Raw genomic sequence first — 23,650 nt, forward strand, 5'->3', positions numbered from 1 at the left:
CTTCACTATCATTATTTTTAAAATATATAATTTACTTAGTTTATTTTTCTGAATAAAAAATCAGAAACAAGTTTTAGCAAAAATATCACATTAAATTTAAATGAATTGTTGAACAAATATAAAGGGTCATAACAAAAAATTATAGGAGTTTTAAAGTTTCAGAACATTTCAAATTTATAGGAGTTACTTTCAGCTATAGAGTTAGGGGGATGATTTTTAATCAAATAAATAATAGAGGTCATCATTAAAAATTAAAATATACTATGTGAATTAGGCAAAATTAAAATATATATTTTAATAATGTGTCTGTTGAATTGGAAAGTATTTGTATCAGATGTGTTTTTTTATAAAATCTAATATTATATAAGGAATTGTTGCAAATTTAAGAGGCCAACAGTCAATTTCCCCCAACAGATAAGTAGTCAAAGGATAACAGAAGAAATGCAAACTCTAAACAACCAAAAGGAAAAATACTTCAGGTAACTACTAATAAAATTAATGAAAATTAAAATAACTCTGAGATTCTTCCCTCACATTAAATTGACAAAGATGATAAAAGACAAAAATTGTCAATAATGTAGTGTCATGGGAAGACAGGCACATTAATGCACTGGAGAGCTGTAAATTGGATGAAGTATTGTAGAAAATAATTTGTAATTTTATGAAAAATATCATGAAAGTGCTCCTACTTTTTGACCCAGGAACTCTACTACCAGACACTCATTCCAAGCAGTTACTGATTCTGGAGTCATAAAAACCAGAACTCAAGGCCTACCTCAGACACTTCGCTTTGTGATTTTGGGCAAGTCATGAGCAAGTCTCAATTCTCTTATCTGTAAAATGGGGATTATAACAGGACATATCTCCCAGTGTTGTTATGAGAATAAAGTTAGGTGAAATTGGTAAAAATGCTTTGCAAATCTTAAAGCAATGCATAGATACTACTGCTAATATTATAATACTAATATGCTCAGAATATAATATATCAATATATACTATATATAGTACATTAGAATATATACTGTTTAAAAATACCAATATAATATGCTAATATACAATACACTACTTACTATTACTAATAATTATATAATCTATAAGAACATACAACTACTAATTATTAATACATTACTATTACTAATTGTTAATTATTATCCCAACCAAGTTAAAAATCAAATGTAAATCAAAATATTAGTAACAATTATTGTGATAGAAAAAAAATAAATAAAACTAAAATACCCCAAGCCTCCAAAAAACTAGAAGTGTGTACTCACTGATTAAGGAATAAATGAACAAGCTATAGTTTATTAAGGTGATGGAATGAATGCTTTTTCCCACTGTCTAATCTAACTTTTTTTTGTAAATTGATTAAATGAATAGAAATCCCTTCCCCAAAATTACTCAAGCTTTTAATTCCATAGATACCCTGGCATTAATATTATTTACTTATATAACTTTAGGACAGTAGCCTTAAAGAGAATACATGTCTGATGCCAAATAGCTGTTTCATGTGTGTGACCTGCTAGCAATAGGTGGGAGACAGGAGCAGCTAAAGGTGATTCACAAGAACTGAGGAGTCAGGGGAAAGAAACAGGATTCATGCCAAACCCAAGATCTCAAGGGACTCTGGCATGATAATAACTAATAATGGTTAGCATTTATATGGCTTTTTAAATTTTTATAAAGTGCTTTACATGTGTTTACTCCTTTGGCCATCACAACAATCCTGTGAGGTTTTTTACAATTTGGAAAATGAGGTAGAAAGATATTAACTGACCTGCCCCACTACTAGCTAGTAAATACCTTGAACTAGGAATCTGAACTAGGAATTTCTTGACTCTACTGTGCCTTCTAGCTGCCATGGTCACACTGAGGGAATCAAATTAGAAACATATCTTTACATAAGCTCAAGTCTTTTAAAGTACTCATTTCCTTGAAGTTCTTAACCTATTCCATACTTTCTTATTTAGTCCTTTGGGTCCTAATTTTTCCTCACATTTGATGACTTTCCAAGAATGTAATAAAGCTACTGCCTTTGACTCCTACTCATTTATCTTATATTAGCTGCTCTGATCACAGAACAAATTCTTGAACTATTTTTTTGTTTCTGGCTCCTCAAGAAAGAAGATAATACTGTCACAGATTGTTCCACTCAAACTAGGCATGTATCTTATGCCCCACCATCCCTGCCCCTGGCAAGTCCTATCAAACAGGAATCAATATGATCTCAACTTGGTGTTATTATTGACTAATTTTAGTCATGTCCAAATCTCTGTTACTCTATTTGGGGTTTTCATGGCAAAATACTGAAGTGGTTTGCCATTTCCTTCTCATTTTACAGATGAGGAAACTGAGGCAAACAAGATTAAGTGACTTGCTCAGAATCACATAGCTAATAAGAATCTGAAACTGGATTTGAACTCAGATCTTCCTAATTCCAATCCTGGTGCTTTGTGCACCATGGCTACTCAACTCTAGGCTTACTCTAGGTTAATTCTACTCTGTTGGTTACAAACAACATCTCCATATTACAAATCCAATATATGTTACTATTCACATCACTCTAGAGGTAAATTCCTTCCTGAAAGAAGATGTTTACTTTGTAAATGACAAAGTCTAGTAAAGTAATAATTCTAATTTCTAAAGTGCTTTTAGATTCACAAAGCATTTTCCTCATGAGGTAAAAATTATTATCCTTGTTCTATAAGTAAGAAAAGTGAAACTCAATTTAAACTCAGTGGCTTGTGGTCACATTGCTAGTAAGTTTAAATAAAAGTTTTAATCAAGCTCAGTAGCTATTCAAGTAAAACTTCTCAGCCAAGCTGCTGATCTCTCAGTTTTCATCTCCCAAATGAAAATGTTTATAGGTTTTTATACCTGGAAGTTTCATACCAGTTATAAAAAATAATTTTTCCTGGTATTTCAATTAATAGAGCAAGCCAGTTTTGTTATATCCTTATCTGATGGAGAATAAATATTACTTAAGAAATATCGAGCTGTATCACTAAAAGAATACTGAACTGTGTGTAATGAATGCCTTTCCACTGAGTCAATCAGTAACTGAGTTAGTCAACCAGAACAATTGGCTCTGGTAGAAATGGAGGGCCTGAAGATAAAGTATTTTTGCAGCAGAAATAATGGTTCTGTTTAACTAATTTGTCAAAGAACTATTAGAATAGGTGAAAGGTGAAATGGTCCAAGTGAATATGACCCCAAAGGGTTTCATTAAACAGTGAACTTCTATTAACACCCACCTTAACTCAGACTGGGCTGAATACAGCCTCACTTCAGCATGAACCCAATTCAGCCTTAGAGGATTGCAGTAGAAGAGGATATCAGTCAATTAGTGTCTTTCTAAAAGTGATATGCTTATGATAAAGTTTACCATTGGCAGCAGGCAGAAGAGGCTTTCTCTATCATCCTGGACAAATCATTTAAGCTCTGCCTATCTCAGTTTCTTCATATAATAAAATAGGGATAATAACATCTATATCATGGGATTGTTGTGAGGATCAAATGAGATATTTGTAAAGTGATCAGTGTAGAATCTGGCACAGAATAGGTGCTATATAAATGCTAGATAATGATAATGATGATGATGATGATGATGATGATGATGATGATGATGATGATGATAAACAAAAAGAGCTATGTAATGAGGGGGTCCTCATGAGAACCAAACTTTTCCTCTTCCTGTAATTAATTCAGATCATCAATTAGGAATGAAATGTCAGCTTTTATGAGATCCATTAATGGAAAGCACCCTAGATACCAATGTCTATTTTTGTCCTTAGCTAACTTTTACATTGCACTGGACCCTTTGGAGACTAGGTCAGGACCAAATGAGATCATTGTTCTGTTATATTTGGTTTTATCAAGTCACCTTTTGGGAAGGTTACTGATGAGAAATTTATCTGGTAAAAGGTAATTAGAACAGTGAGGAGGAGTTTTGAAAATGTGCCAATTAAAAAACCTGATATGGCCCAAAAAAGCCTTGTGGAAAGGATTGGGAGCAGTAGAGAAAATTGAAACCCAATAGTTCCCTTTAATTACTTAAAAGGCTATCATATGGAAGAATTGTGTTTATTCAGTCCAGAATCCCAGAGCCTAAGAAGTCTCCAAAAAGGAAAAACTGGCTGTGGGTCTGTCACAAAACCTGGAGGCGGAGGCAGGAGCTCTTCTGTATTTCATTAGACAACTGCTATAAGGATTCTGGGTTGCCAACTGAGAATTTTTCAAATTGGCACCGGTTGATATTCCAACAGTATCAGGATTCCAATAGAGCCAGGATACTGGCTCAGTATTTACAAAATGTCGAAAGGGAGGTTATAGCCATACATTGTCCCATAAATAAAATAAAACTAAAAGAAAAGTAAGCTTGTACAAATCAAACAATTTTGGCTCCCAGTAAACAAAGGATGCACGGGAAGGACTGTCAGCATGGAACTGTTGCTCAATTGTAAACTTGAATTCTTCCCCTTCGAGTGTAATATCCTTTTCAGCACTAGAATTATAGCAGTACCATGCGTCAGATGAACAAGACTGAAGCTTCATTTATGTGACTGAAATGGAAGCTTAGGTAGAAGTCCCAAATGGCTGATAGGAACTCCAATTCAACAATACATATGTGAGAAATAATGCATTGTAATCAGTGGAAACAACCTTGGACTTGATGTGAGAAAGGCACTTTGTGAACCTTAGAGAACCACAGAAATGGTAGTTATTATAACCATCTAGCCACAGCAAAGTGACAGAGTTGGATAGAGGGCTGGGCTTAGAGTCAGGAAGAGTCATCTTTGTGAGTTCAAATCTGGCTATGAGGCAACCCAAAATGCCAACTGAGAATTTTTCAAATTGGCACCAGTTGATATTCCAATAGAATCAAGGATATTGGTTCTATGATCCTGGGTAAGTCACTTAACCTGCTTAACTCAGTTTCTTCATCTGTAACATGAGTTAGAGAAAGAAGTGGCAAATCACTCCAGTATCTTTGCCAAGAAAATCCCAAGTGAGTTCACAGAGTCTGAAACCATGAAGACATGACTGAAAAGCAACAACAATAACTATTTTCTGCTAGAAAGGCAGAGATCAGTCAAATGTAAATTAGGAATCAAAACCATTACATTGTAAGAATCGCAGAGCAAGTCCTGAATTGGACAACTGATAGAAATACATTCTTTCTATTATTTTATTTTTTTAGATTGTAGGGCAAATGTTACAGAAAAAGAAAAGGTGAGCATGGGGGAAGGGAGAGGGAAAGGAGAAGACAGGTGTCAGGGGAGCAGCAGGAAAAGAAGACTAAAGCAAATTCTTATATCCTTTTTATTCTTACTCTATCAAGAAAAAGACCTTTCTTATAAAAAAAAATTATCCAATATATTCAGAAGGCTAGCCACCAACCTTCCTGCCCTCTACCTTAATTCTGTAGTCTAAAGCATCATACTTACTGAGTCTATGATTCCTTGCAGAGCCTGAAAGCCATCATTTACAGGAAACACGTGGTCCTTGCTGTCAGCAATTCGAGCCAGCTAAGAATATATAAACACATATGTGTCAGGATTAGATGAAACTTTCTGAGAAGCAACGTGACTTGAGAGACTCGAACCCCTTTTAGAGTGAGGAGGAGACTGAGGCCTTCAGTGGCCCTCTGGGAACTAACTACCTTGCCATGGATGATAATGAGCTTACCAGCCAGGCGCTAAGGCAAAATCAAAAGGGTTCTGCTCCAATTTTGACACTTTTTTTTTTAATACTTTTCTCCTTGGGAGCAGAAGTAAAATGGTCTGTTTAGAACAAAACTTGATCTGATTTGATGACTTTATGGAGTTGGGAATAAGCCATTGGCTTATTTTTCTTCCATTCACCCAAATTGCTATTGGCAACTTTAATTCAACCAGATTCAAATTCCCTTTCAGAGCAGATTTTTTTAATGTAGATTTGGGTTTTTAAGGATATAGATAATTAGGACTCCTCTCCTTCCACTTAGAGAGAGATAAGTTATTATAGGAACTGACTTATCTCGAATGTTTCCATTTGGCAGAATACTGGATTAAGGAACAAAAGAGTCTAATCTGAATGACCTAAGATTTCTATTATTCAAACTTCCTGACTAATAGTCCTATAATGAAGTCCTGAACATTTATACTAAAGTCATTTTTTTTCAGTGAGTCCTCTGTTTTAGGTATCCTCTTATTGTTCATTTGTAATTTTTGTACATCTCCATCCCTGCTCTTATTCTTCTTCTAAGTAGCAGAATAAGAAGGGTGGTTAAACTCAGTCCACTATTACCTTTGTTAGCACAGAAATTCATAGGATGGATGGATCCACTGGAAGTCAGTATAGAATGTAAAACCCAAGATTTCAAATGGCCCTTTGGGAGAATGTATAAAAATCGTAAAATTCAGTTTCACATGGATTTCAAACTGAGTAAGGTAGGCATTATTTATGAAATATAATTCATTAAGTTATTAGGTCATAGGCTCTTATGGTAAGGGACTGTCTTATTTGTATTAAAGTTTCCTCAGTGTTTAGCATGGTTCTGGGTATATAATAAAATGCTTAATATGCTTCAAAATCTAATGCCTAAAAGTCTCTCTCTCTCTCTCTCTCTCTCTCTCTCTCTCTCTCTCTCTCTCTCTCTCTCTCTCTCTCTCTCTCTCTCTTCTTCTTCTTCTTCTTCTTCTTCTTCTTCTTCTTCTTCTTCTTCTTCTTCTTCTTCTTCTTCTTCTTCTTCTTCTTCTTCTTCTTCTTCTTCTTCTTCTGTTTCACTCTGTGTCTCTTTCTGTCTCTGTCTGGCCTTTATTTCTTTCTCATTTTCTCCTTTTACTATTTATCATTTTCTCTTATCTCTTGTCTTCTTCCTCCTCTCCTTTTTCTCTCTCCTTTTTTCTTTTTTCTTTTCTCTCTTCTTTATCCTCATCTTCCTCCTTCTCTTTCTCTCTCTTTTCTTCTTCTTTCTACTCTTTGTCTATTTGTCTCTCTTTTCATCTCTATTCTTTCTTTGTTTCTTCTTTTTCTCTTATTTCTCATCTTCCTCCCTTTTCTTCTCACTTTCACTCTTCTTCTTTCTCTTCATCCTTTTTGGTCTCTTTCCTCCTCTTCTATCTTCTTCTCTTCCTCCTCCTCTTTCTTGTCTCTACTTTTTGTTTCTCTCTCTCAGTCTTTTTTTTGCTTTTCTCCTTCTTTTCTCCTCTTATTCCCTTCTTCTATTCTATTCTTAAAACATTCCCCAATGCAAGATGTTTTTAGGGGTGGGAGTGCTCCATAACAATAGAAACTGGACACCTAAATACCAGGCCCAATTTTAGTTACTATATGACAATTTCTTTATATAAAAGAAAAGTATGTTACTATTATCTTAATATTACAATAGAAAGTATATTACATTTGAAGTCAAGAGGACCTAGGCTATAGTCCTGGTTTTCTCACTTGGTTTGCTTATTGGCAGGTCCTCATCTAAACCAATAAGTCAATAAAGGAAAAAGGGCTGATTAGAGTTCTTAATCTGGGCTCCATGAACTTGGGAAAAAATAATTTATCTTCATTAAACCTCTAGCTAAACATTAGCATTTCTTCCAGTTATAAAGGTAGACAACAAACATTATTTTGACAAGATGTCCATCCATAGGCATAGGCATTAGATGCTGACATAATTTACAATACCACATAGATTAAGAATGTTTCAACTGGATATTCTTGAAGCTTTCTTCAGGCTCTAAATCTAATCATATTGTCTACTTAGATTTCCACTGGAATTCTATCCTGATCACTACTTACTGTGGAGGAAATGCTACTGCCTTCTCCCAAATTTTATGGCCCTTTGGTTTGCTTGCTATTTACTCAATCATTTCATGACTTGTCAATGGGTTCAATTCTGTGTATTTTCTGATTGCTCTTTTCCTGGTCTCTGTAAATCCTATCTATCATGATCTTATGATCATAGCCTAAGAGAACAGTAAAGCTATAAGAGTCCTTGGAAAGTTAGCTCAATTCCCTCATTTTATTGAAAACAAAGAGTAAAAAGATTAAATGACTCACCCAAGATTGAACCCTTAATAAGTTTCCAGAGCTTCAATAGGAATCAGTGTTTTCTGAGACCAAATCTAATATATTTATGCTCTACTACTCTGACTTCCAATATTTATATACTTTTGATTTTAATCACTTCTCTAGCCTTTGATTAGCATCTGCCCATATTTGTGGCCCTACTTCACTGGTCACATTTTCCATATTAGAAGTTGATTAGCTAGTCTACCACCCTCATGCACCAAATCTTCCCTTATTAGTAAGCTTTCTATTAAATTGTCTGAAAAATTCAGATGCATTCTTAGAACCAATGGGAATTCCAAAGGAACAATTCTAATGGCCTCTGAAGATATAGCCCTATCCTTCTCTATTTAATCTTAACTATCCTAATTTTTAAGTACTTCCCACACAGTAGACCTTGAGCTGTTTAATGACTCAAACTGTTACTATATCCTAATGGAGCATCCATCTTATCTTATGCCACTCAATAAGAGTTAGTCTCTAGATTCCCTTATATGATGATAACTGGTAGATTATTAGGAGTAGGTTAAAGTCTTCATCCCAGTAATAAGACTCTCCAAAAAGTGATTTCCCTCTATCTAGAAGTACTAGGTCTATAGTTGATGAATACCCTAGTCCTTCTTTCAACTCCTCTAGAATAATTACTCTCCAGAGGTTAGATTTTAAATAAACCTGAAGATGAGGTTTTCTGATAGATCTCTTGCCTAGGCTTTAACCTCTTTCACTCCTACTTTTTCTCATGAAAAGTAAAATAAGAGAATTATATCAGATGGCCAGCACTGGAGCTATGATTATTCTGTGCATATGATTTATATTTTATACAATAGTCATAGATATTCATGATTTAGGAACCATAAAACAGACATACACATACACATCAAATTCTTCCTTAACATATCTAAAAGTTGCCAAATCAAAAGGGACACAGGCCATCTAATACCAGGCCCTGAATTGGTTGTTCCAGTTTTATTGGAACTTTTATTTCTCCATGATAGTTTCATTTTATTTGATTAGTTTTCTAATAATGTAGTTTTGCTGGAATGGGGGCTCTCTTCACTGACAGAACTCAACTCTTCCACACCTTAGTGGACACTTTAAAGAATCGCTGTGGCAGGAAATATTCATCACCCAATAGTCAGCCAACTGATGATGAGCCTTTCAGCAGGTTGATCTTTGGACAACAGACACATAGTATATTGCCAAACCCATACTCAAAGACTTTCCAGCTTGATAAAACCTATCAGGATTTGTGCTCCACTGACATGACTTTCAAGAATCCAAGACCATCTCTATGCTATGATGAAACAAAGGAGCAGGGTTTAGTGGAGGCAACTGCCTGTGGGAGCAGTTAAATTAGTCCTTTCCTACCAGTTGTAGTCTGTAAAAACCATTGGTCATACCTGGGTTTCATTGAAATCTTTCACCCCAACACAGTAGACAGTTGCACCAAGATCTCGGGATCTGTTAGCCTAGGAGAAGATAAATAATATTAGAAAGGGGAAAGGTCATAGAACTAAGTTGATTAAAAACACATAAAACAACTTAAATATTCAAGGACAGGTTATAATTTCCATATACATTTTAATGTGTTTATATATTAATAATATAAATTACACATTAATCTGATATTTAGTATACTAAGCAGCCAAGCATTTTTCAGATTTCAGGATAAATTTTTCTTTTGCCAGCACAGATATATAATGACAACCTAATTTTTCTAACTTGTTAAAGTTTATCAAGGATATTTCCCACAACAATCCTGCGAAGTAGGCAATGAAAAAATATTCTGATTTTATAGATGGAAAAAAATGTGGTTCAAAAGGGTACCTTACATGCTAAAGGACACATTGTACATTAAGATCTAAGGTTTCTGACCCCAAGTTCACTGATCTTCAGTTGCACCATGCTGTATTTCATGAAGTGAAATCAGAGGTCAGTTATATATTAGGATAGGTATATTTTATTATATTTCACTAAGCAATTACATTTTAATTATAATTTGAGATATCTCAAAATATGAGGAACCCGATGGCCTATTTAAGTAGGGTCCAATTATGTACTTATTCATATTTTACAAAATATTAATCATTTATATCATGAAAAAGTCCTATAAGAAAATAAGACATTACTTGAGAATCAAAAAAAAAAAAAAAAAAAAAGCATGCAAAAATGTCTGAGACTTGAAGGGGCAACTTATTATCAATTCAGTGATTATTGAAAAAATAGCCAAAATCACCCTAATATTCACATTACCTTTTTTAATTATTGTAAAATCTTTGATTTCAATTCTATACTCATGGTTAGAGTAAAGCAATAAAACTGTTCCCATGAATTTCGGAAACAGATATAGAGATAGGAATACAAGATGACCCTATTTGAAACCATAACAGTGATTGGCTTGCACAGAATATAGGATAATAAGTGATGTTTCTTTGTCTTTGGTGCCATAAGAGGGAAAGCACCAATCAGAAATATCATTATCCTGCCTACTAGAAATTAGTTCTGACCATCAAAGCAACCAAACCAAGCATATACATGAAATAGAGTGAAGGCATGAGTATTTTCATATAGTACCATAACAAAGTTGAAAACATATCTCAACAATCAAAAAAAATGATACTGCTTCTTGTCAGAAATATCGACAACTCCAATTTATACAATAATGTATTATGAAGTAGTGAAGAGTTGTCATTAAAAAACAAAATAAAACAACTTTGATTGGATTAGATAAAATAAAAGACGAAGTTGAGAAGTTAACCAAATCTGACGATGGCAAATTTAAAGACTCCAATGTCAATTAAATCATTCAATGAATATGAAGTCCCAAAATCATACCTAAAAATGAACTTCATGATGAAAAGGTGGGCTAAAATAGTTTCAGATATATAAAAAGTTAACTCATTGATTCAGAATTATTAAGCAAACTAAATAGCAGTGCCATTATATATACTTATTTTGTTGGTAATTGTAAAGACTTTGAATTAATTTAATACCCATGATTTATTCAAGAACCATAAATATTATAATATTTAATATAGCACTTGGAACAAAGTAAGCACTATATAAAATAAGTGGTATATACAATATACTATATATATATGTGTGTGTGTGTGGGTGTACATATATATGCATATATATATATATATATATATTAGCTATCATTATTTTATTTGCACAGTGTCTGGTACATAGTAAGCACTACACAAATATTAGCTATCATTATTATTATAGTACTTAGCACTGTGTCTGGCATATAGTGAGTCTTACCTAAATTTCTTTTATTGTTCAGACATTTCAGTCATGTCTGACTCTGTGATTCCACCTGGGGTTTTCTTGATAAAAAATACTAAAGTGCTTTGTGATTTCCTTTTTTAACTCATTTTACACATAAAGAAATTGGGACTTGCCCAGAGTCACTTAGCTAGTAAGTGTCTGAAGCCAGATTTGAACTCAGAAAGATGAGTCTTTCTAGTCACCCATACAAATGTTAGCCATTATTATTATTGTCCAAGATCTGGATTAAACTTCCTATTTGGACAAGTCATTCAGCTACTCTGAAACTCGGTTTGCTCATCAATCCAGATCATCTCATTGGGATTGTGATAAATGTCAAACAGGATGGCAGGTATTTTATAAACTTTTTTCCCCCCAGCCAATTGGGTGTCTCAGGGTCTCTCAGGTAGGAAGTGTTAAGTGTCAGGTCCTCCTGACTTCATGGCTGGTGCTCTACCCACTTCGACACCTAGCTGCTCCTAATATTTTATAAACTTTAAGATAATTAGTGACTAAGTGTAATTAATTAAAATCCTAACCATATTATCTTACTGAGGGTATTTTTGTTTTGTTTTTCCCACTCCAAGATACAGCATATTTGGAGATAGAGCCTGTAAGGTTGAACTCCATGGATATTATTTAAATGTTGCTACAAAGGAGAGGCAAAGCATCATATTTTGGTGTGAGATATGTATGCTTCAATTACCCAAAAGCTCTGCCTTCTGAATTACAAAATGCTTGAATTTCAGCACTAGGAATAGGAAGATAATTTTATTAAAGATAATTTTATTTACCTGACACAGTATTGAGTTATAGTATAAGGTAAATATTTGTTGAATTCAATTGAAGAAAGTAATTTCCCTCCTTTTTCCTTCCCTTCTATAATTCCCAAGCCATATTATAGCTTAGCTTTCTGGCATATAAGTATTGGTGGGATCATAAAATGGAGAATTGGGGAGAAATAGTCTCATTTTACTCATGAGGATATTAAAATAAAGACAGATTAAGTGTCACATCAGAAATAAGTATTAGGAATTTAAATTTATTCTTTGGACTCCAAATCAAGAGCTCTTACCCCTGCATCACCACTGTCTACTTCCACCCATACATAAAATTTTCCTTTACCTAAGTGATGAGACTAGTCATAACTACCATTTGACTGCTCCAAAACATGCACTTGCCACACACACACACACACACACACACACACACACAGCCCACAAAATTAAACACAGCCTTGACCTAGCAATCCTTTTATAATCTAATCTTAATCTACCTATCCAATCTCCTTTCTTACTACTCCCTTTCTTGAACCCCCTAGTCTAGCCAAACTATATGTGTGGTTAAGCAAGAATGGAGTTTTGTTTTTATATTTTATTCCTCCTCCATAAAGCATGCTTTTATTGGCATCTGGCATCCTGAATTTAATGTCTATGCATGTGACATACATAAAATTCCTTTCCCCCATTCCCTATGCAGAGATTTCTAGCAGGCAGAAATCTCTTCCATCTCCAGCCTTTTTCTCCTTGGATTTTTATATTAAACTTTTCTGCATCCAAACTAAGCTAAATTCCGTACCTACCACATAGGCAAGTTTTGAAAAGTTTAAGCATGTCATCTGCCAAATATTCAGGAAATGCATACCATATTAGTTCCAATATTATTGCTCCTTATCTGTTTAGTTCCTAATACATATTTAGATCAAAATTTTGAAATGTGTCTCCCCTAAATTACTTTCTCCCTCCAAAATAAAAATTTTAGAAAAAAAAAATATTTGCTTTGAAATAAAAACCAGTTTGCCAACAGAGTTTTCTCTAAGCAGAACAAATTTTTGCTTGGATGTGAAAAAGTTTAAGTTAAAGGAACTGCCAGCTTTTTGTCAGTGTTGGAATGAGTTTGTTGGTCAGCACCTGTTCCACCCAGTTTCACTGAATCCATTTCCCTCTAAATCTCTGTGTTGTTCATTCACTTGCTCTTCTGGTTCGATAGTGACCTCATCTTCCACCAGCAATGAACTTCAGTCCTTTAAAATAAACTTGAGTCAAGATTGTCCTGAGTGTAGGTTCTTTCTTTTATTTGGCTAAAACTTTGGCAAACTCCAAATCTAAAACTTGAAAGGACAGGACTTCCTAAATATAAGTTCCACATTTCACGCATTAAGTAAATTCCCTCCCTCATTACCATACATGTATAGGCAGTTTCGTTTAAAGAGTGCTTTGCTTGCTCTATCATAACTTGTATAGAAAAAACAGGCTTGCTGATGTTAAATGTCATGTGTTAGATTTCAATTAACTATTCAATTAATTGCTGTAAAACTCTGGTTGAGTCACTATTCCTAATTAAAGATTAAGATCTCAAAAAATTAATGTAGGATGTGACGGGTAGTTATATGCCAGGACTCACATTTGGATTGATTTCTTTCCATTTCACTATATTAGGAAAATATCTGGAGAAAGTGGTGAAAACTATGCTAGCAAATATGGTACCAATGTTTCTATTTGGAAAAAAATATATATTTATAAACTTGCAGATCCTCTGGAGACCTTTATTGGCATGATAGTTTATATGGAAACAGGGAAACTATCACCTGAGGGTCAAATCCAGCCTGCATCTATTTCTATATATTCTATGAGTTTAAAATGGTTTTTACATCTTTAGATTTTATTTAAATTAATTTCATTTTTATATTTTAAAATTAAATTTTAAAAAATTCATTCTTAACTCCTAGCTTTAGAAAAATAGAAAAGCAATCAGATTTAGCTCTTTGGTTATATTTGCCAGCTCCCCTCCCCAGGCTAAACTATAGTTTCTATAGATCTAACACACACACACACATAGAAATAGAGTATGATGGAAAGGTCTAGATTTAAGTATCAAAACATCAGAATTTGATTTTCAACAATAATAGTAACTAGATGACTCTGAAATGATACTTTGTAGGTCTGGGTCACCTCTATGAGACTGGCTAATAATATTTTCATTATCTTCCTTATAAGATTCTTGGGGAGGGGAAAGCAGAAAGCACTATTATAAATAGAAGTTGCCATTAGAGGATTATTTGCTCCAACACTGATTGTGAAAGACAACTGTCTTGGGAAATAAAATATTTTCCCAAAATTATAATGGCACAGGTGTATACTTTTTAGGAAGAATATAAAAGACATTAGAGGTTTCAGGAATTTTGGAAATAAGATCTAGCACTTTTCTAGCTAGAATAGAAATTTCTTTAAAATTTTCTTCGACAAAGATTTGGTATAGCCTAAAATAGGCTTTAATAATCCTACTGCTATAAATGAAACCAAGTTTAGATAAGAGTAGGTCCTTGCCCCCAGGGAGCTTATATCTAGTAGAAAGTTAAGAGTCCAGTGTGTCTCTAGCTTCAAATTAACCTTTCTGGCACCCATTTTTTTTAGGTTCATCCAGTTCTCCTCAGCCAGGTTTTGTTTTTTAAAGAGGCAATCTTCCTAATTATTTCTTATCCTCTTCAAATACTCAAGTCAGTCACTTAATACACATTTATTAAGTACCCATTATACACAAGGCACTATACTAAGGGCTGAGGATACAAAGAAAGGTACCCTGAAGGATCTCACAGTCTAATGGGGGACACACAAAACAAGTATGTACAAGGAAGATATATACAAGAAAAATAGAAGATTAAAGGTAGAAGGTAGAGTCCTTCTCTTCCTTTAAGATTCAGTTTAGGAATAAGAGACTGCATGAAGCCTTTTCTAATCTCTCCCCCAAATTTGCTATGCCCTTTCCAAACTATTTTTGGATAATATATACATACATATGTGTATATATGCATACAGACATGAATGTGCATATATATGTGTGTATATATAATATGCACATACTTGAATTTATTAACTCTGTGTTCTTTCTCTTTATTTTTATATGGATTCATTGCCTTTCTCATTATAACATGTTTATGGCAAGAAGAGTTTTCTCTATTCTTTTTATTTGCCAGTGTAGCACAATTTTTCACATGATAGACACTTAATAAATGTTGGTTAAAGGGCTGATTTATTGTGATGGATGGCCTACAACATTTGAATAAGACATGGTCCATGACTTCATGAAACTTATAAGATAGTAGAAGAACCAAGTTTATGTTGACTGGTATGAAGAGATTCAAGATCAATATAGGGTGTGGGTGTGCATTCAGCGATGGGCTAGGCAAGCCCAATCTCTTACCTCTTGCTCTGCATAAAAGAAAAGATCTTCATGGAGTTCTCCATCTGTCAGAGCAATGATGACACTGGCAGTCCGGTAGCCTGCCAAATGCAAAGCAAATTCATTCATTCTAACAATTCTATAAAAGATAAGTAACTTTCCTTAGTACTGGTGGTAAATGTATTGTTAGTTTAGCCACCAATATATTACATTATGGAACCAGAATGGTCCAAGTAGAATAGAAACAGGAGAAAACATGATTTTCTTTTAAGTTCCCAGCCTCCAACTACTCTGCATTAGGTGTAGTATAATCATGGCATGAAGACGACCCTATAACTCCCTCTCCACCAAGAGGACCTACCAATCCATACAAGCCTTTAATAGAGATTGGTCACTTGGAGACCAGTCTAGCTAAGTCAGGGAAAATCATTCCCAGAATTAGCCACTAGGTCATAAATTCCTTTGCTCATAATAACTCAAGAAATGATCTTAAGGAAAACATTGAAGACACAGCTGAGTTACAAGCCTGTAGAAGGAATACCCAAAGAGATAAACATTGAGTGAAAATTGAGAAGAGTTTTGATATCAGTGTACATTTCCTAACAATTAGAGTTCTCTCAGACTGGACAGGGTGGGTTCCCCCCTCTGTGTAAGTCTCTGAAGAGGTGTCATCCCTTATCAGACACATTCTATATGACTTATGATCTCCTTTTCAGCTCTAAATATGTGCTCCTATATAATGCTTCACACACCACAGTCTCATGAAGCTGGCAATAAAAGCATTATCATCAGTCTGAACTGAAGGTCAGAACCATGACATAGTGCCTTGCCCATGGTCACACAGCTAGCGTTAGAGTCCAAATCTCATGACTCCATGTTAGATATTGTTCCACTACATTATTGTTATCTCTATAAACGGGAATTCTCTGGTCTGAAGCTTCATTGCTAGAGTAGAGAACTCAGGAATGAACTAGAATGGCCAAACACCCTACAAGAGGAATGGTGGCCCAAGAGAGAGCAAGTGGGTTGATAAAACATTGTCTAAAAAAAATAAAATGGGGGGCCCACCGATCCTTCTGGAGATCAGGCACAAAGCATGGGAAAGGCACATGCTAAGAATGGTGAGTGACTCCAGGAAATATTCTCTGCAAGACATTTGAGATTCAGAGCCACTGCAATTACTTGGTACAGAAAACATAAATTCCTTTGGTTTTCTTTTCTTTTGGTAAAACATTCTTTTAAGGTAAGCAGCCCAACTGCAGATGGAGGAATTGATAATAACCTGCTAAAGCAGAATTTTTTTTTTAACATTTTTGCCCTTCATGGACCCCTTGGCAATCTAGTGAAGCCTGTAGACTCTCAGAATAAAGTTTTTAAATGGATAAAATAAAATCCGTGATAATAGAGGAAACATTATAATTCATCATATATATATATAATATGTGTGTGCAAACATGTATGTATATAAAAAATTCTGGGAGCTCAAGTTAAATAATTTCCTCCCAGGTCTGTAAGGAGTATGGCATCTCCTAAAATACAACCAAGACTTCTGATGCCATAGGTAGCACTAGCACAAGGAACAATATAGTAATAATAATAAGAAGAAGAAGAATATTATAGGATATTTCTGTGTTAACTGAATTAGTTGACTGTAAAATATGGTATTGTAGCATCTATCAAAACCCATGAGATGTTTTCAGAGATTTTCGCCTATGTATCCTTAGTGTTAATGTCTGGCCAGTATTACTATGCATCTGAATGAATACTAGGTCTCCATATTGTAATTTGAAATGAAATAATAAAAGAAGGATAGTTCTTAGATGATCTTTAAGGGCTTTCCAGGACTAACTTTATAATCCTATGATCTGAGTTGGATTTAAAAGATCATCTAGACCATAGATTCACAATTTTTTTGTTTCCAGAATTCCTTTATACTCTTGAAAATTAGTGGGAACTTCCTTATCTTTTGTTTATATGAGTTATATAGATTGATTTTATTGTAATATGAAAAAATTAAAGTATCTTCATTTATTTAAAAGTAACAAAAATAAGCCCATTACATATGAACATAACAAGATAACATGAAAAAAATCTTATAAAGTAAAAAAAAAAACTTGTAAGAAAAATGACATTGTTTTAGATATCTTTGCAAACTTTTAAGAAAAATGACATTGTTTTAGATATCTTTGCAAACTTTTAATATCTGGATTGAAGGAAGCTGTCTCTCATCTGCTTCTACATTCAATCAACTGAAATATGTTGTTTTGATTGAAATATGTAAAGAAAGTCTGTTCTCACATTGATATATAGTTAGATAAAGAAGAGGTGCTTTACCAGGCTAATAATACTGTTACATTAATTATTATGAAAATAATTTTTACCTAGAAATTCCTCTAAAAAAGCTTTAGGTATGATACTTTGAGAATGCCAAAATAGACAATTTTATATCCCTGGGGGGGGGGGGGGGAAGAATCTTCTCTATGGTGAAAAAAAAAACAACAGGAAAATTAGGCTGTGAAACAATAAGTACTAAGCAATCTCTCCCTCCATCCTCATTTACAAAATGTTTTATATGCATAATCTAAAATAGCTGTTGTGCAAAAAGCAATGCACATAAATCCTATTCCTTCAAAGTATAGGATAGTCAGTATACTGATAAAAAAAATTTAGTAGCCAGATAAATTACCAGCTAATTACCAGCAGGTAATTGCACATGCAGCAGAGATATCTAAAGGACAAAAGGATATATGTACACTTGAAAACAAGGTACCAACCCAAATGACAATTGCTTACTGTAACTGTTTGGGTTCTCTGCTACTTATAAGGGAATTTTCTTCTATGTAAACAAGAGACAAATTGAACCTGTGTCCTTCATCTTCTTATTTGCCTCCCACCCTCTTTGTGTATGAAGTTTACATATATGAGCTCTGCATAAGGCTGAATGTGTAAAATATCAATTTTAGGAGCAAACTAAGAAACGAAAGAAAATTGGGTAATCCATAATATCTTCTTACCTTGAATATTTTCATAATAAATCTGCTCATTGGCCTGAAATACACATGAATAGGATGATCAGAGAGAGATTCATGGTTTGCATTTCAAATGCAATATTCATGCACATAGATTAGCATATGACTCTCAGTCAGAATGGAATCTGGATACAAGGCTCTTAATTGCCTAAAATTCACTTCATGATTAATCAGTGCTATAATCATATTGGATTAATTATTTAGGTCATACTTTATGTGAACCTGTGATTCCTTTTTACTTATGCTGGAGTGAAGGACATTTTCTCATCTAATGAAGTTCCTTATTCTACCAACCAGCAAAGATATCTCTTTGGGGAAAGGGTGGAAACTTCCTGTGGGCTATTTCTGTCTGCCAAGATTTGCATTAACTAATGAGTTCTTCACCTCTAGTGTCAGACAGACAGATGTTAGATATCTCTCTTCAACCTACAATTTCCTAAAGCAAAGTAAAATTGTTATTGCTATTTCTTTTGTGGTTTAATCCAGTTATCCACGTATCTTCTCTGGCTAGAATGTATTATTCTGAAGATTATATAGGTTTATGTTTTATAGTTATTCAAAAATTTACCCTTTCAAACCCTTCATGCATGTACGTGTCTCCTCCAGGCAGGACTTTTTGTAGCTCTTCTAAGCCTTGGCGAATCTGTTCTCTGAAAACCAAAAAAATAATGTGTAAGACCAATCAGGGAAATGTTTGCTTTTGAGGTGTTGTTGCTGGTTATGTCACAGATGGATTGGTAGTGCTTTAATATGACCGTATCAGGCAAATGTCTATGCTAATTCCAATAGTGCCAAACTAACCAGTCAATTAATGGTTATTAAGTATCAACTATATACCAAAAATTGTGCTAATACTGGGGATGCAAGAAGAAGCAAAAGAAAGACCTTACCCTCAAAGAGCTTACAATCAAAAGAGGAAGACAAGAAATAAACCAAAAAGTACAAATAAGCTCTATACAGATAAATAGGAGATAATTAAGAGGGAAGGATTGGGAAAGTCTTCCAATAGAAGGTAGGATTTTAGTTTGGATTTTAAAGAAGTTAAGAAAACCAGTAGAAGATGTTAATTTTTTAAAGCTTTCCTAGAAATCTGTTATCCAGTCAAAATTGGTCCTCTCAGTGACAGTTTATTGGCAGCTAGGTGGCACAATGGAAACAGTGGCAAGCCTGAAGTCAGGAAAACTCTTTTTCCTGAGTTCAAATTCAGCCTCAAACACTTATTAGCTGTATGACCTTGGGCAAGTCACTTAACTCTGTTTGCCTAAGTTCCTCATTTGTAAAATGAACTGAAGAAGGAATTGGCAAACCACTCTGGTATCTTTGTCACAAAAACCCCATGGACAAACTCCATGGGCACATAGAGTAAGACGTGACTGAATTACTAAACAGCAAGTAAATTACTCAATTATTTCCATAAAAGAATGAATACTTCTGTCATTGGTTACTGTCGTGGAAGTTATTATATGGTGAATAAGTTTAATTAAAAATAATTTTTAGTTAAATCTAGAAGTATAGTGCTAAATAGGAAGGAATATAAGTTGCTTGCCTATATGGTCTTCTTAGACAGGTAAAGAAGGGATACTTGACAAATATTCCATTTTTTCCATTACCCAAAGAGTGCCTTGCAAGTGGAATGCCTGTTCTAAACCTGTTCCAGCTGCTTACACATGTGTTTTGCTGAAATCTGTGTTTCCCTGGTGCCAACACAAATAATGATTAGGTGGGAAAATTGCTTTTTTACTTGGCTTTATTCCATTGATGCTGTTGTGTCTGGTGAGGTCATGAGCTGAATCAAATGTTCCCAAATCTGTTCAAGTAAGCCCTTAATGCAACTTGCAGTTAATTCTCAATCAGATTGCATTCCTCAGCCCTAGATCAATCTATTCCTTCTTCAAGAATTCCCCAAAAGCCCAGAAAAACAAATACATGATCTAGCAGAAGCACTTCATCAGTCCAATTGGACAATGGATTGTTGTGTTTTAGTTAGAATTAATAGGACTTTCTTAGAATTAAAATATTTGGAGAAAAAAGTATTTTAAAATATTGATAAGCTCCTATTATCTTCATGGGAACTTACTGACATTGAGTCATACAATGGGCAAAATTATCCTTAAACCACCTTTCAACTATACTGTTTGTTACAACATGATATATATGTACATATCACTAAGGATTTCAAAGTTTTTTATCACAATAATCTAGTAAAATCAGTAGAACACAAATATTATAACTTCTTTTTACAGATGAGAACACTAAAGCTCTGAAAAGGAAAGTGACTTGTCTGAGGTCACAAATTGATGGAGCCAGGACTTTATTCCATATCTTCTGATTAGATAGAAAAAAATACTGGATTTGAAGTAGAAAAATGGTTTCAAAAATCTCAATTTAGTAGCTATCTATAATGTATGTTGAAAAAAATTCCTTAACTATTCTGAGACCACTGAACCTTAGCAGGGTGTGTATCCCTCTTTCTTTCATCCCCCTGGCCCCAAAACCTCTCTTGACTGTAGGACAATTTATTTGGATTAATTTATTTTATTAATTTTTATGTAGGGCCTACCATCCCTAGCTCTTGCTTTTGAACCCTCACTTTCCTCTTCTGAAGCCTTACATATATATATTCTTTAAAGCCTCTTTCAACATAGACTTCTGCCATGAAGAGAATGGTTAAATCTGCTGGGTCACAGATTTAGAGCTGGAAGACGCCTTAGAAGTCTTTACTGTCTTCATTTTCTAGATAAGCCACAGAGTTGTAAGTCACAGAACCAGAATTAGAAACTAAATTGTCTAATTTTCTTCAGTAATGATTCTCACTCCAGCCCCAGAACACAAAGAATACTTGGTTTTCCACTTACTTTTGAACTTGTCAACAGAATTAAAATATTCTAGTTGTGTGATCCTACTCGTACATAACCTCTCAGTGACCTAGGACAATTTCTAAAACTAAAAATTAGGGATGATTTACTAATTAGCATTGATGGAGGAAATTTTCCCTCTAAGAATTATCAAAAATGATGAAATTATAGGTTCAGAACCTCACTACTAACACCCAAAATTTTGAAAGAAATTATAATGGCTTCAGGCTATTCAGTGGAGAAATCTAAGATTCCTAGAGAGCTTTGCACCTGGAATAAGAAGATAAAGGGTATGGCGAAAGAACCAAATAGTAAAATTGCCTGATTCTCATCAGTTCTCCCCTGGACCAGTGCAGTCACCTTCTAATTATCTTTCTGCTTTCAGTCTTTCCTCTTCTCCAATAAATCCACCACATATCAATAGTAGGTCTAACCATATCCCTTCCCTGATCAGTAAGCTTAGGTAGTTCCCTACTAAATCTAGGGCCAAACAGAGACTTTTCTGATTGGTCTTTTAAGTCCTAACAACCTACTATGTTTCCCAGTCTACTATATATTTCTCCTCTTAATGTACTCTGTAGTCCATTAAAACTGAATTTTTTTTTCATGTACAGCATTCTCTCTTTTACTCTGTATCTTTGCAAAGGATATCTTTCAGGCCTAAAATGCACCCCCTCTTCACCTTATAGAATTTCCAGTTTCCCTCAAAGTTCAACTCAAAAGCCAGCTCTTAAATAAGATCTTTCCTGATCTCCACCCCCATCAGTCTCTCCCCCTAACTACCCCATATTAGTTTTGTATGTGGGTATATGATTTCCTCACATAGAATTTAAGCTTTGGGAGCTCAGGGACTATTTCAAAACTAAAGCTTAGTGCATAGGAGGAACTTAATACATGATTGTTGATTGGGTATTATAGCCAAAGAAATTAATAATAAATTATGAAGAAGTAACTGGGATCAGGTCCAGGGAATCCTTGGATGTTTCTCAGAAGCCATTATGAAAGGAAGATGAACTAGAGCAAGAATACTGGAGGAATAAGAGGAGGGGAGACAGAGAGATACAGAGGCAGAAACACAAAGACACAAAGAGAGAGAGATGGACAGAAACAAGGTATAGACATACACAAAGACAGAGGAGACAGAGACAGAGACAGAGACAGAAATAGAGAGGAGAAAGAGATAGAGAGACAAAGAGACAGACACAGAAAGAGAAAGAAAGGCAAATAGAGAAAGGAGAGAAGAAGAAAGAGAAGGAGGAGAAGAAATGTAAGTAGGAGAGGAAAGAAGAAGAAAAGTGAGGGAAAGGCGAGGGGAGGGGAAAGAAAGGAAGAAGAAGAAGGAAAGATTGAAAAGCAAGCTATAGTCTGTGGGGAGATGGGCAATCTGATGACTCTACACTCCCCATGAAAAGTGAATTCTAGACTACCCAAGAGTTAGTAGATATTCATACTGGCCACTAAGAGAATGCAAAGGGAGCATGGGGAACTCAATGACAGTTTCCTTATCCTGTCCACAATTTCCATTCAATAAATTTTCTTGGACTTATAAGACTTTGAAATGCTTCTTCCTGGTTTGTTTATACTGCTTTGGTATATTAACTAAATGTGTTTGCTATAAGATTGGTATCTTCTACACAGTCTAATAACAAATAGGATTTTATTGGACTGTGGTTAAAGTCATGATTTTCAGAATCATTTACTTAAAAGAGTCCCCTGAACCTGAGAAAAATAGAAAAGGAAAACAGAATCAAACATCTCAAAAGCTGCCAGGTCCCCATGTTTTATGCAGTTTTGTATTGTATAAGAGGGATCATCACTCTTTCCATGGAGCAAGGGACCATACTATAAAATTATCTTCAGATATCTGAAGGGATTATGCAGAAAACAGGCTTGTTCCAGTTGGGCCCAGAAGGCTACACTAGACCCAATGGGTAAAAGTCATAGAAAAGCAAAATTCTGCTACATATGAGGGAAAATATCCTAAATATAGCTATCCCAACATAAAATGAGCTGATTTAGGATGTGATGAGTCCTTCTATAACTAAAAGTCTTGAAATGGAAGCTGGATGATACTTAAAAATGCAAGTCACTGAAGATTTTTATCTCACCCAATGTTTCATAATATTTTTATACCCAAAGTTACTTAATAATTTCTTTTAAAATTCTGAATAAAAAAAAGGAAGTATATTATAAATTTTTCACAAGACTACATATTCCTCTTATTTTTTTATATGGGTCTTTTATTTTCATTTGTAATATTATCATTGTCTC

The 23,650-nt window shown here is 34.4% G+C and overlaps 1 protein-coding gene across 1 annotated transcript in view; it reads right to left on the reverse strand.

Annotated features, from left to right (window-relative positions):
* Positions 1-23,650, reverse strand: part of ANTXR1 (ANTXR cell adhesion molecule 1) — a 288,623-nt gene that overhangs the window by 212,498 nt on the left and 52,475 nt on the right. The window contains exons 4-8 of the mRNA XM_074287148.1: positions 19,093-19,174; positions 18,510-18,543; positions 15,517-15,596; positions 9,444-9,512; positions 5,445-5,525 (exon numbers count right to left, since the gene is read on the reverse strand). Coding sequence (XP_074143249.1) covers positions 5,445-5,525; positions 9,444-9,512; positions 15,517-15,596; positions 18,510-18,543; positions 19,093-19,174 — 346 coding nt within the window. The remainder of the gene's footprint in view (positions 1-5,444; positions 5,526-9,443; positions 9,513-15,516; positions 15,597-18,509; positions 18,544-19,092; positions 19,175-23,650) is intronic.

Source organism: Sminthopsis crassicaudata, chromosome 2 (assembly GCF_048593235.1).
Source record: "Sminthopsis crassicaudata isolate SCR6 chromosome 2, ASM4859323v1, whole genome shotgun sequence".
Taxonomy (NCBI): Eukaryota; Metazoa; Chordata; class Mammalia; order Dasyuromorphia; family Dasyuridae; genus Sminthopsis; species Sminthopsis crassicaudata.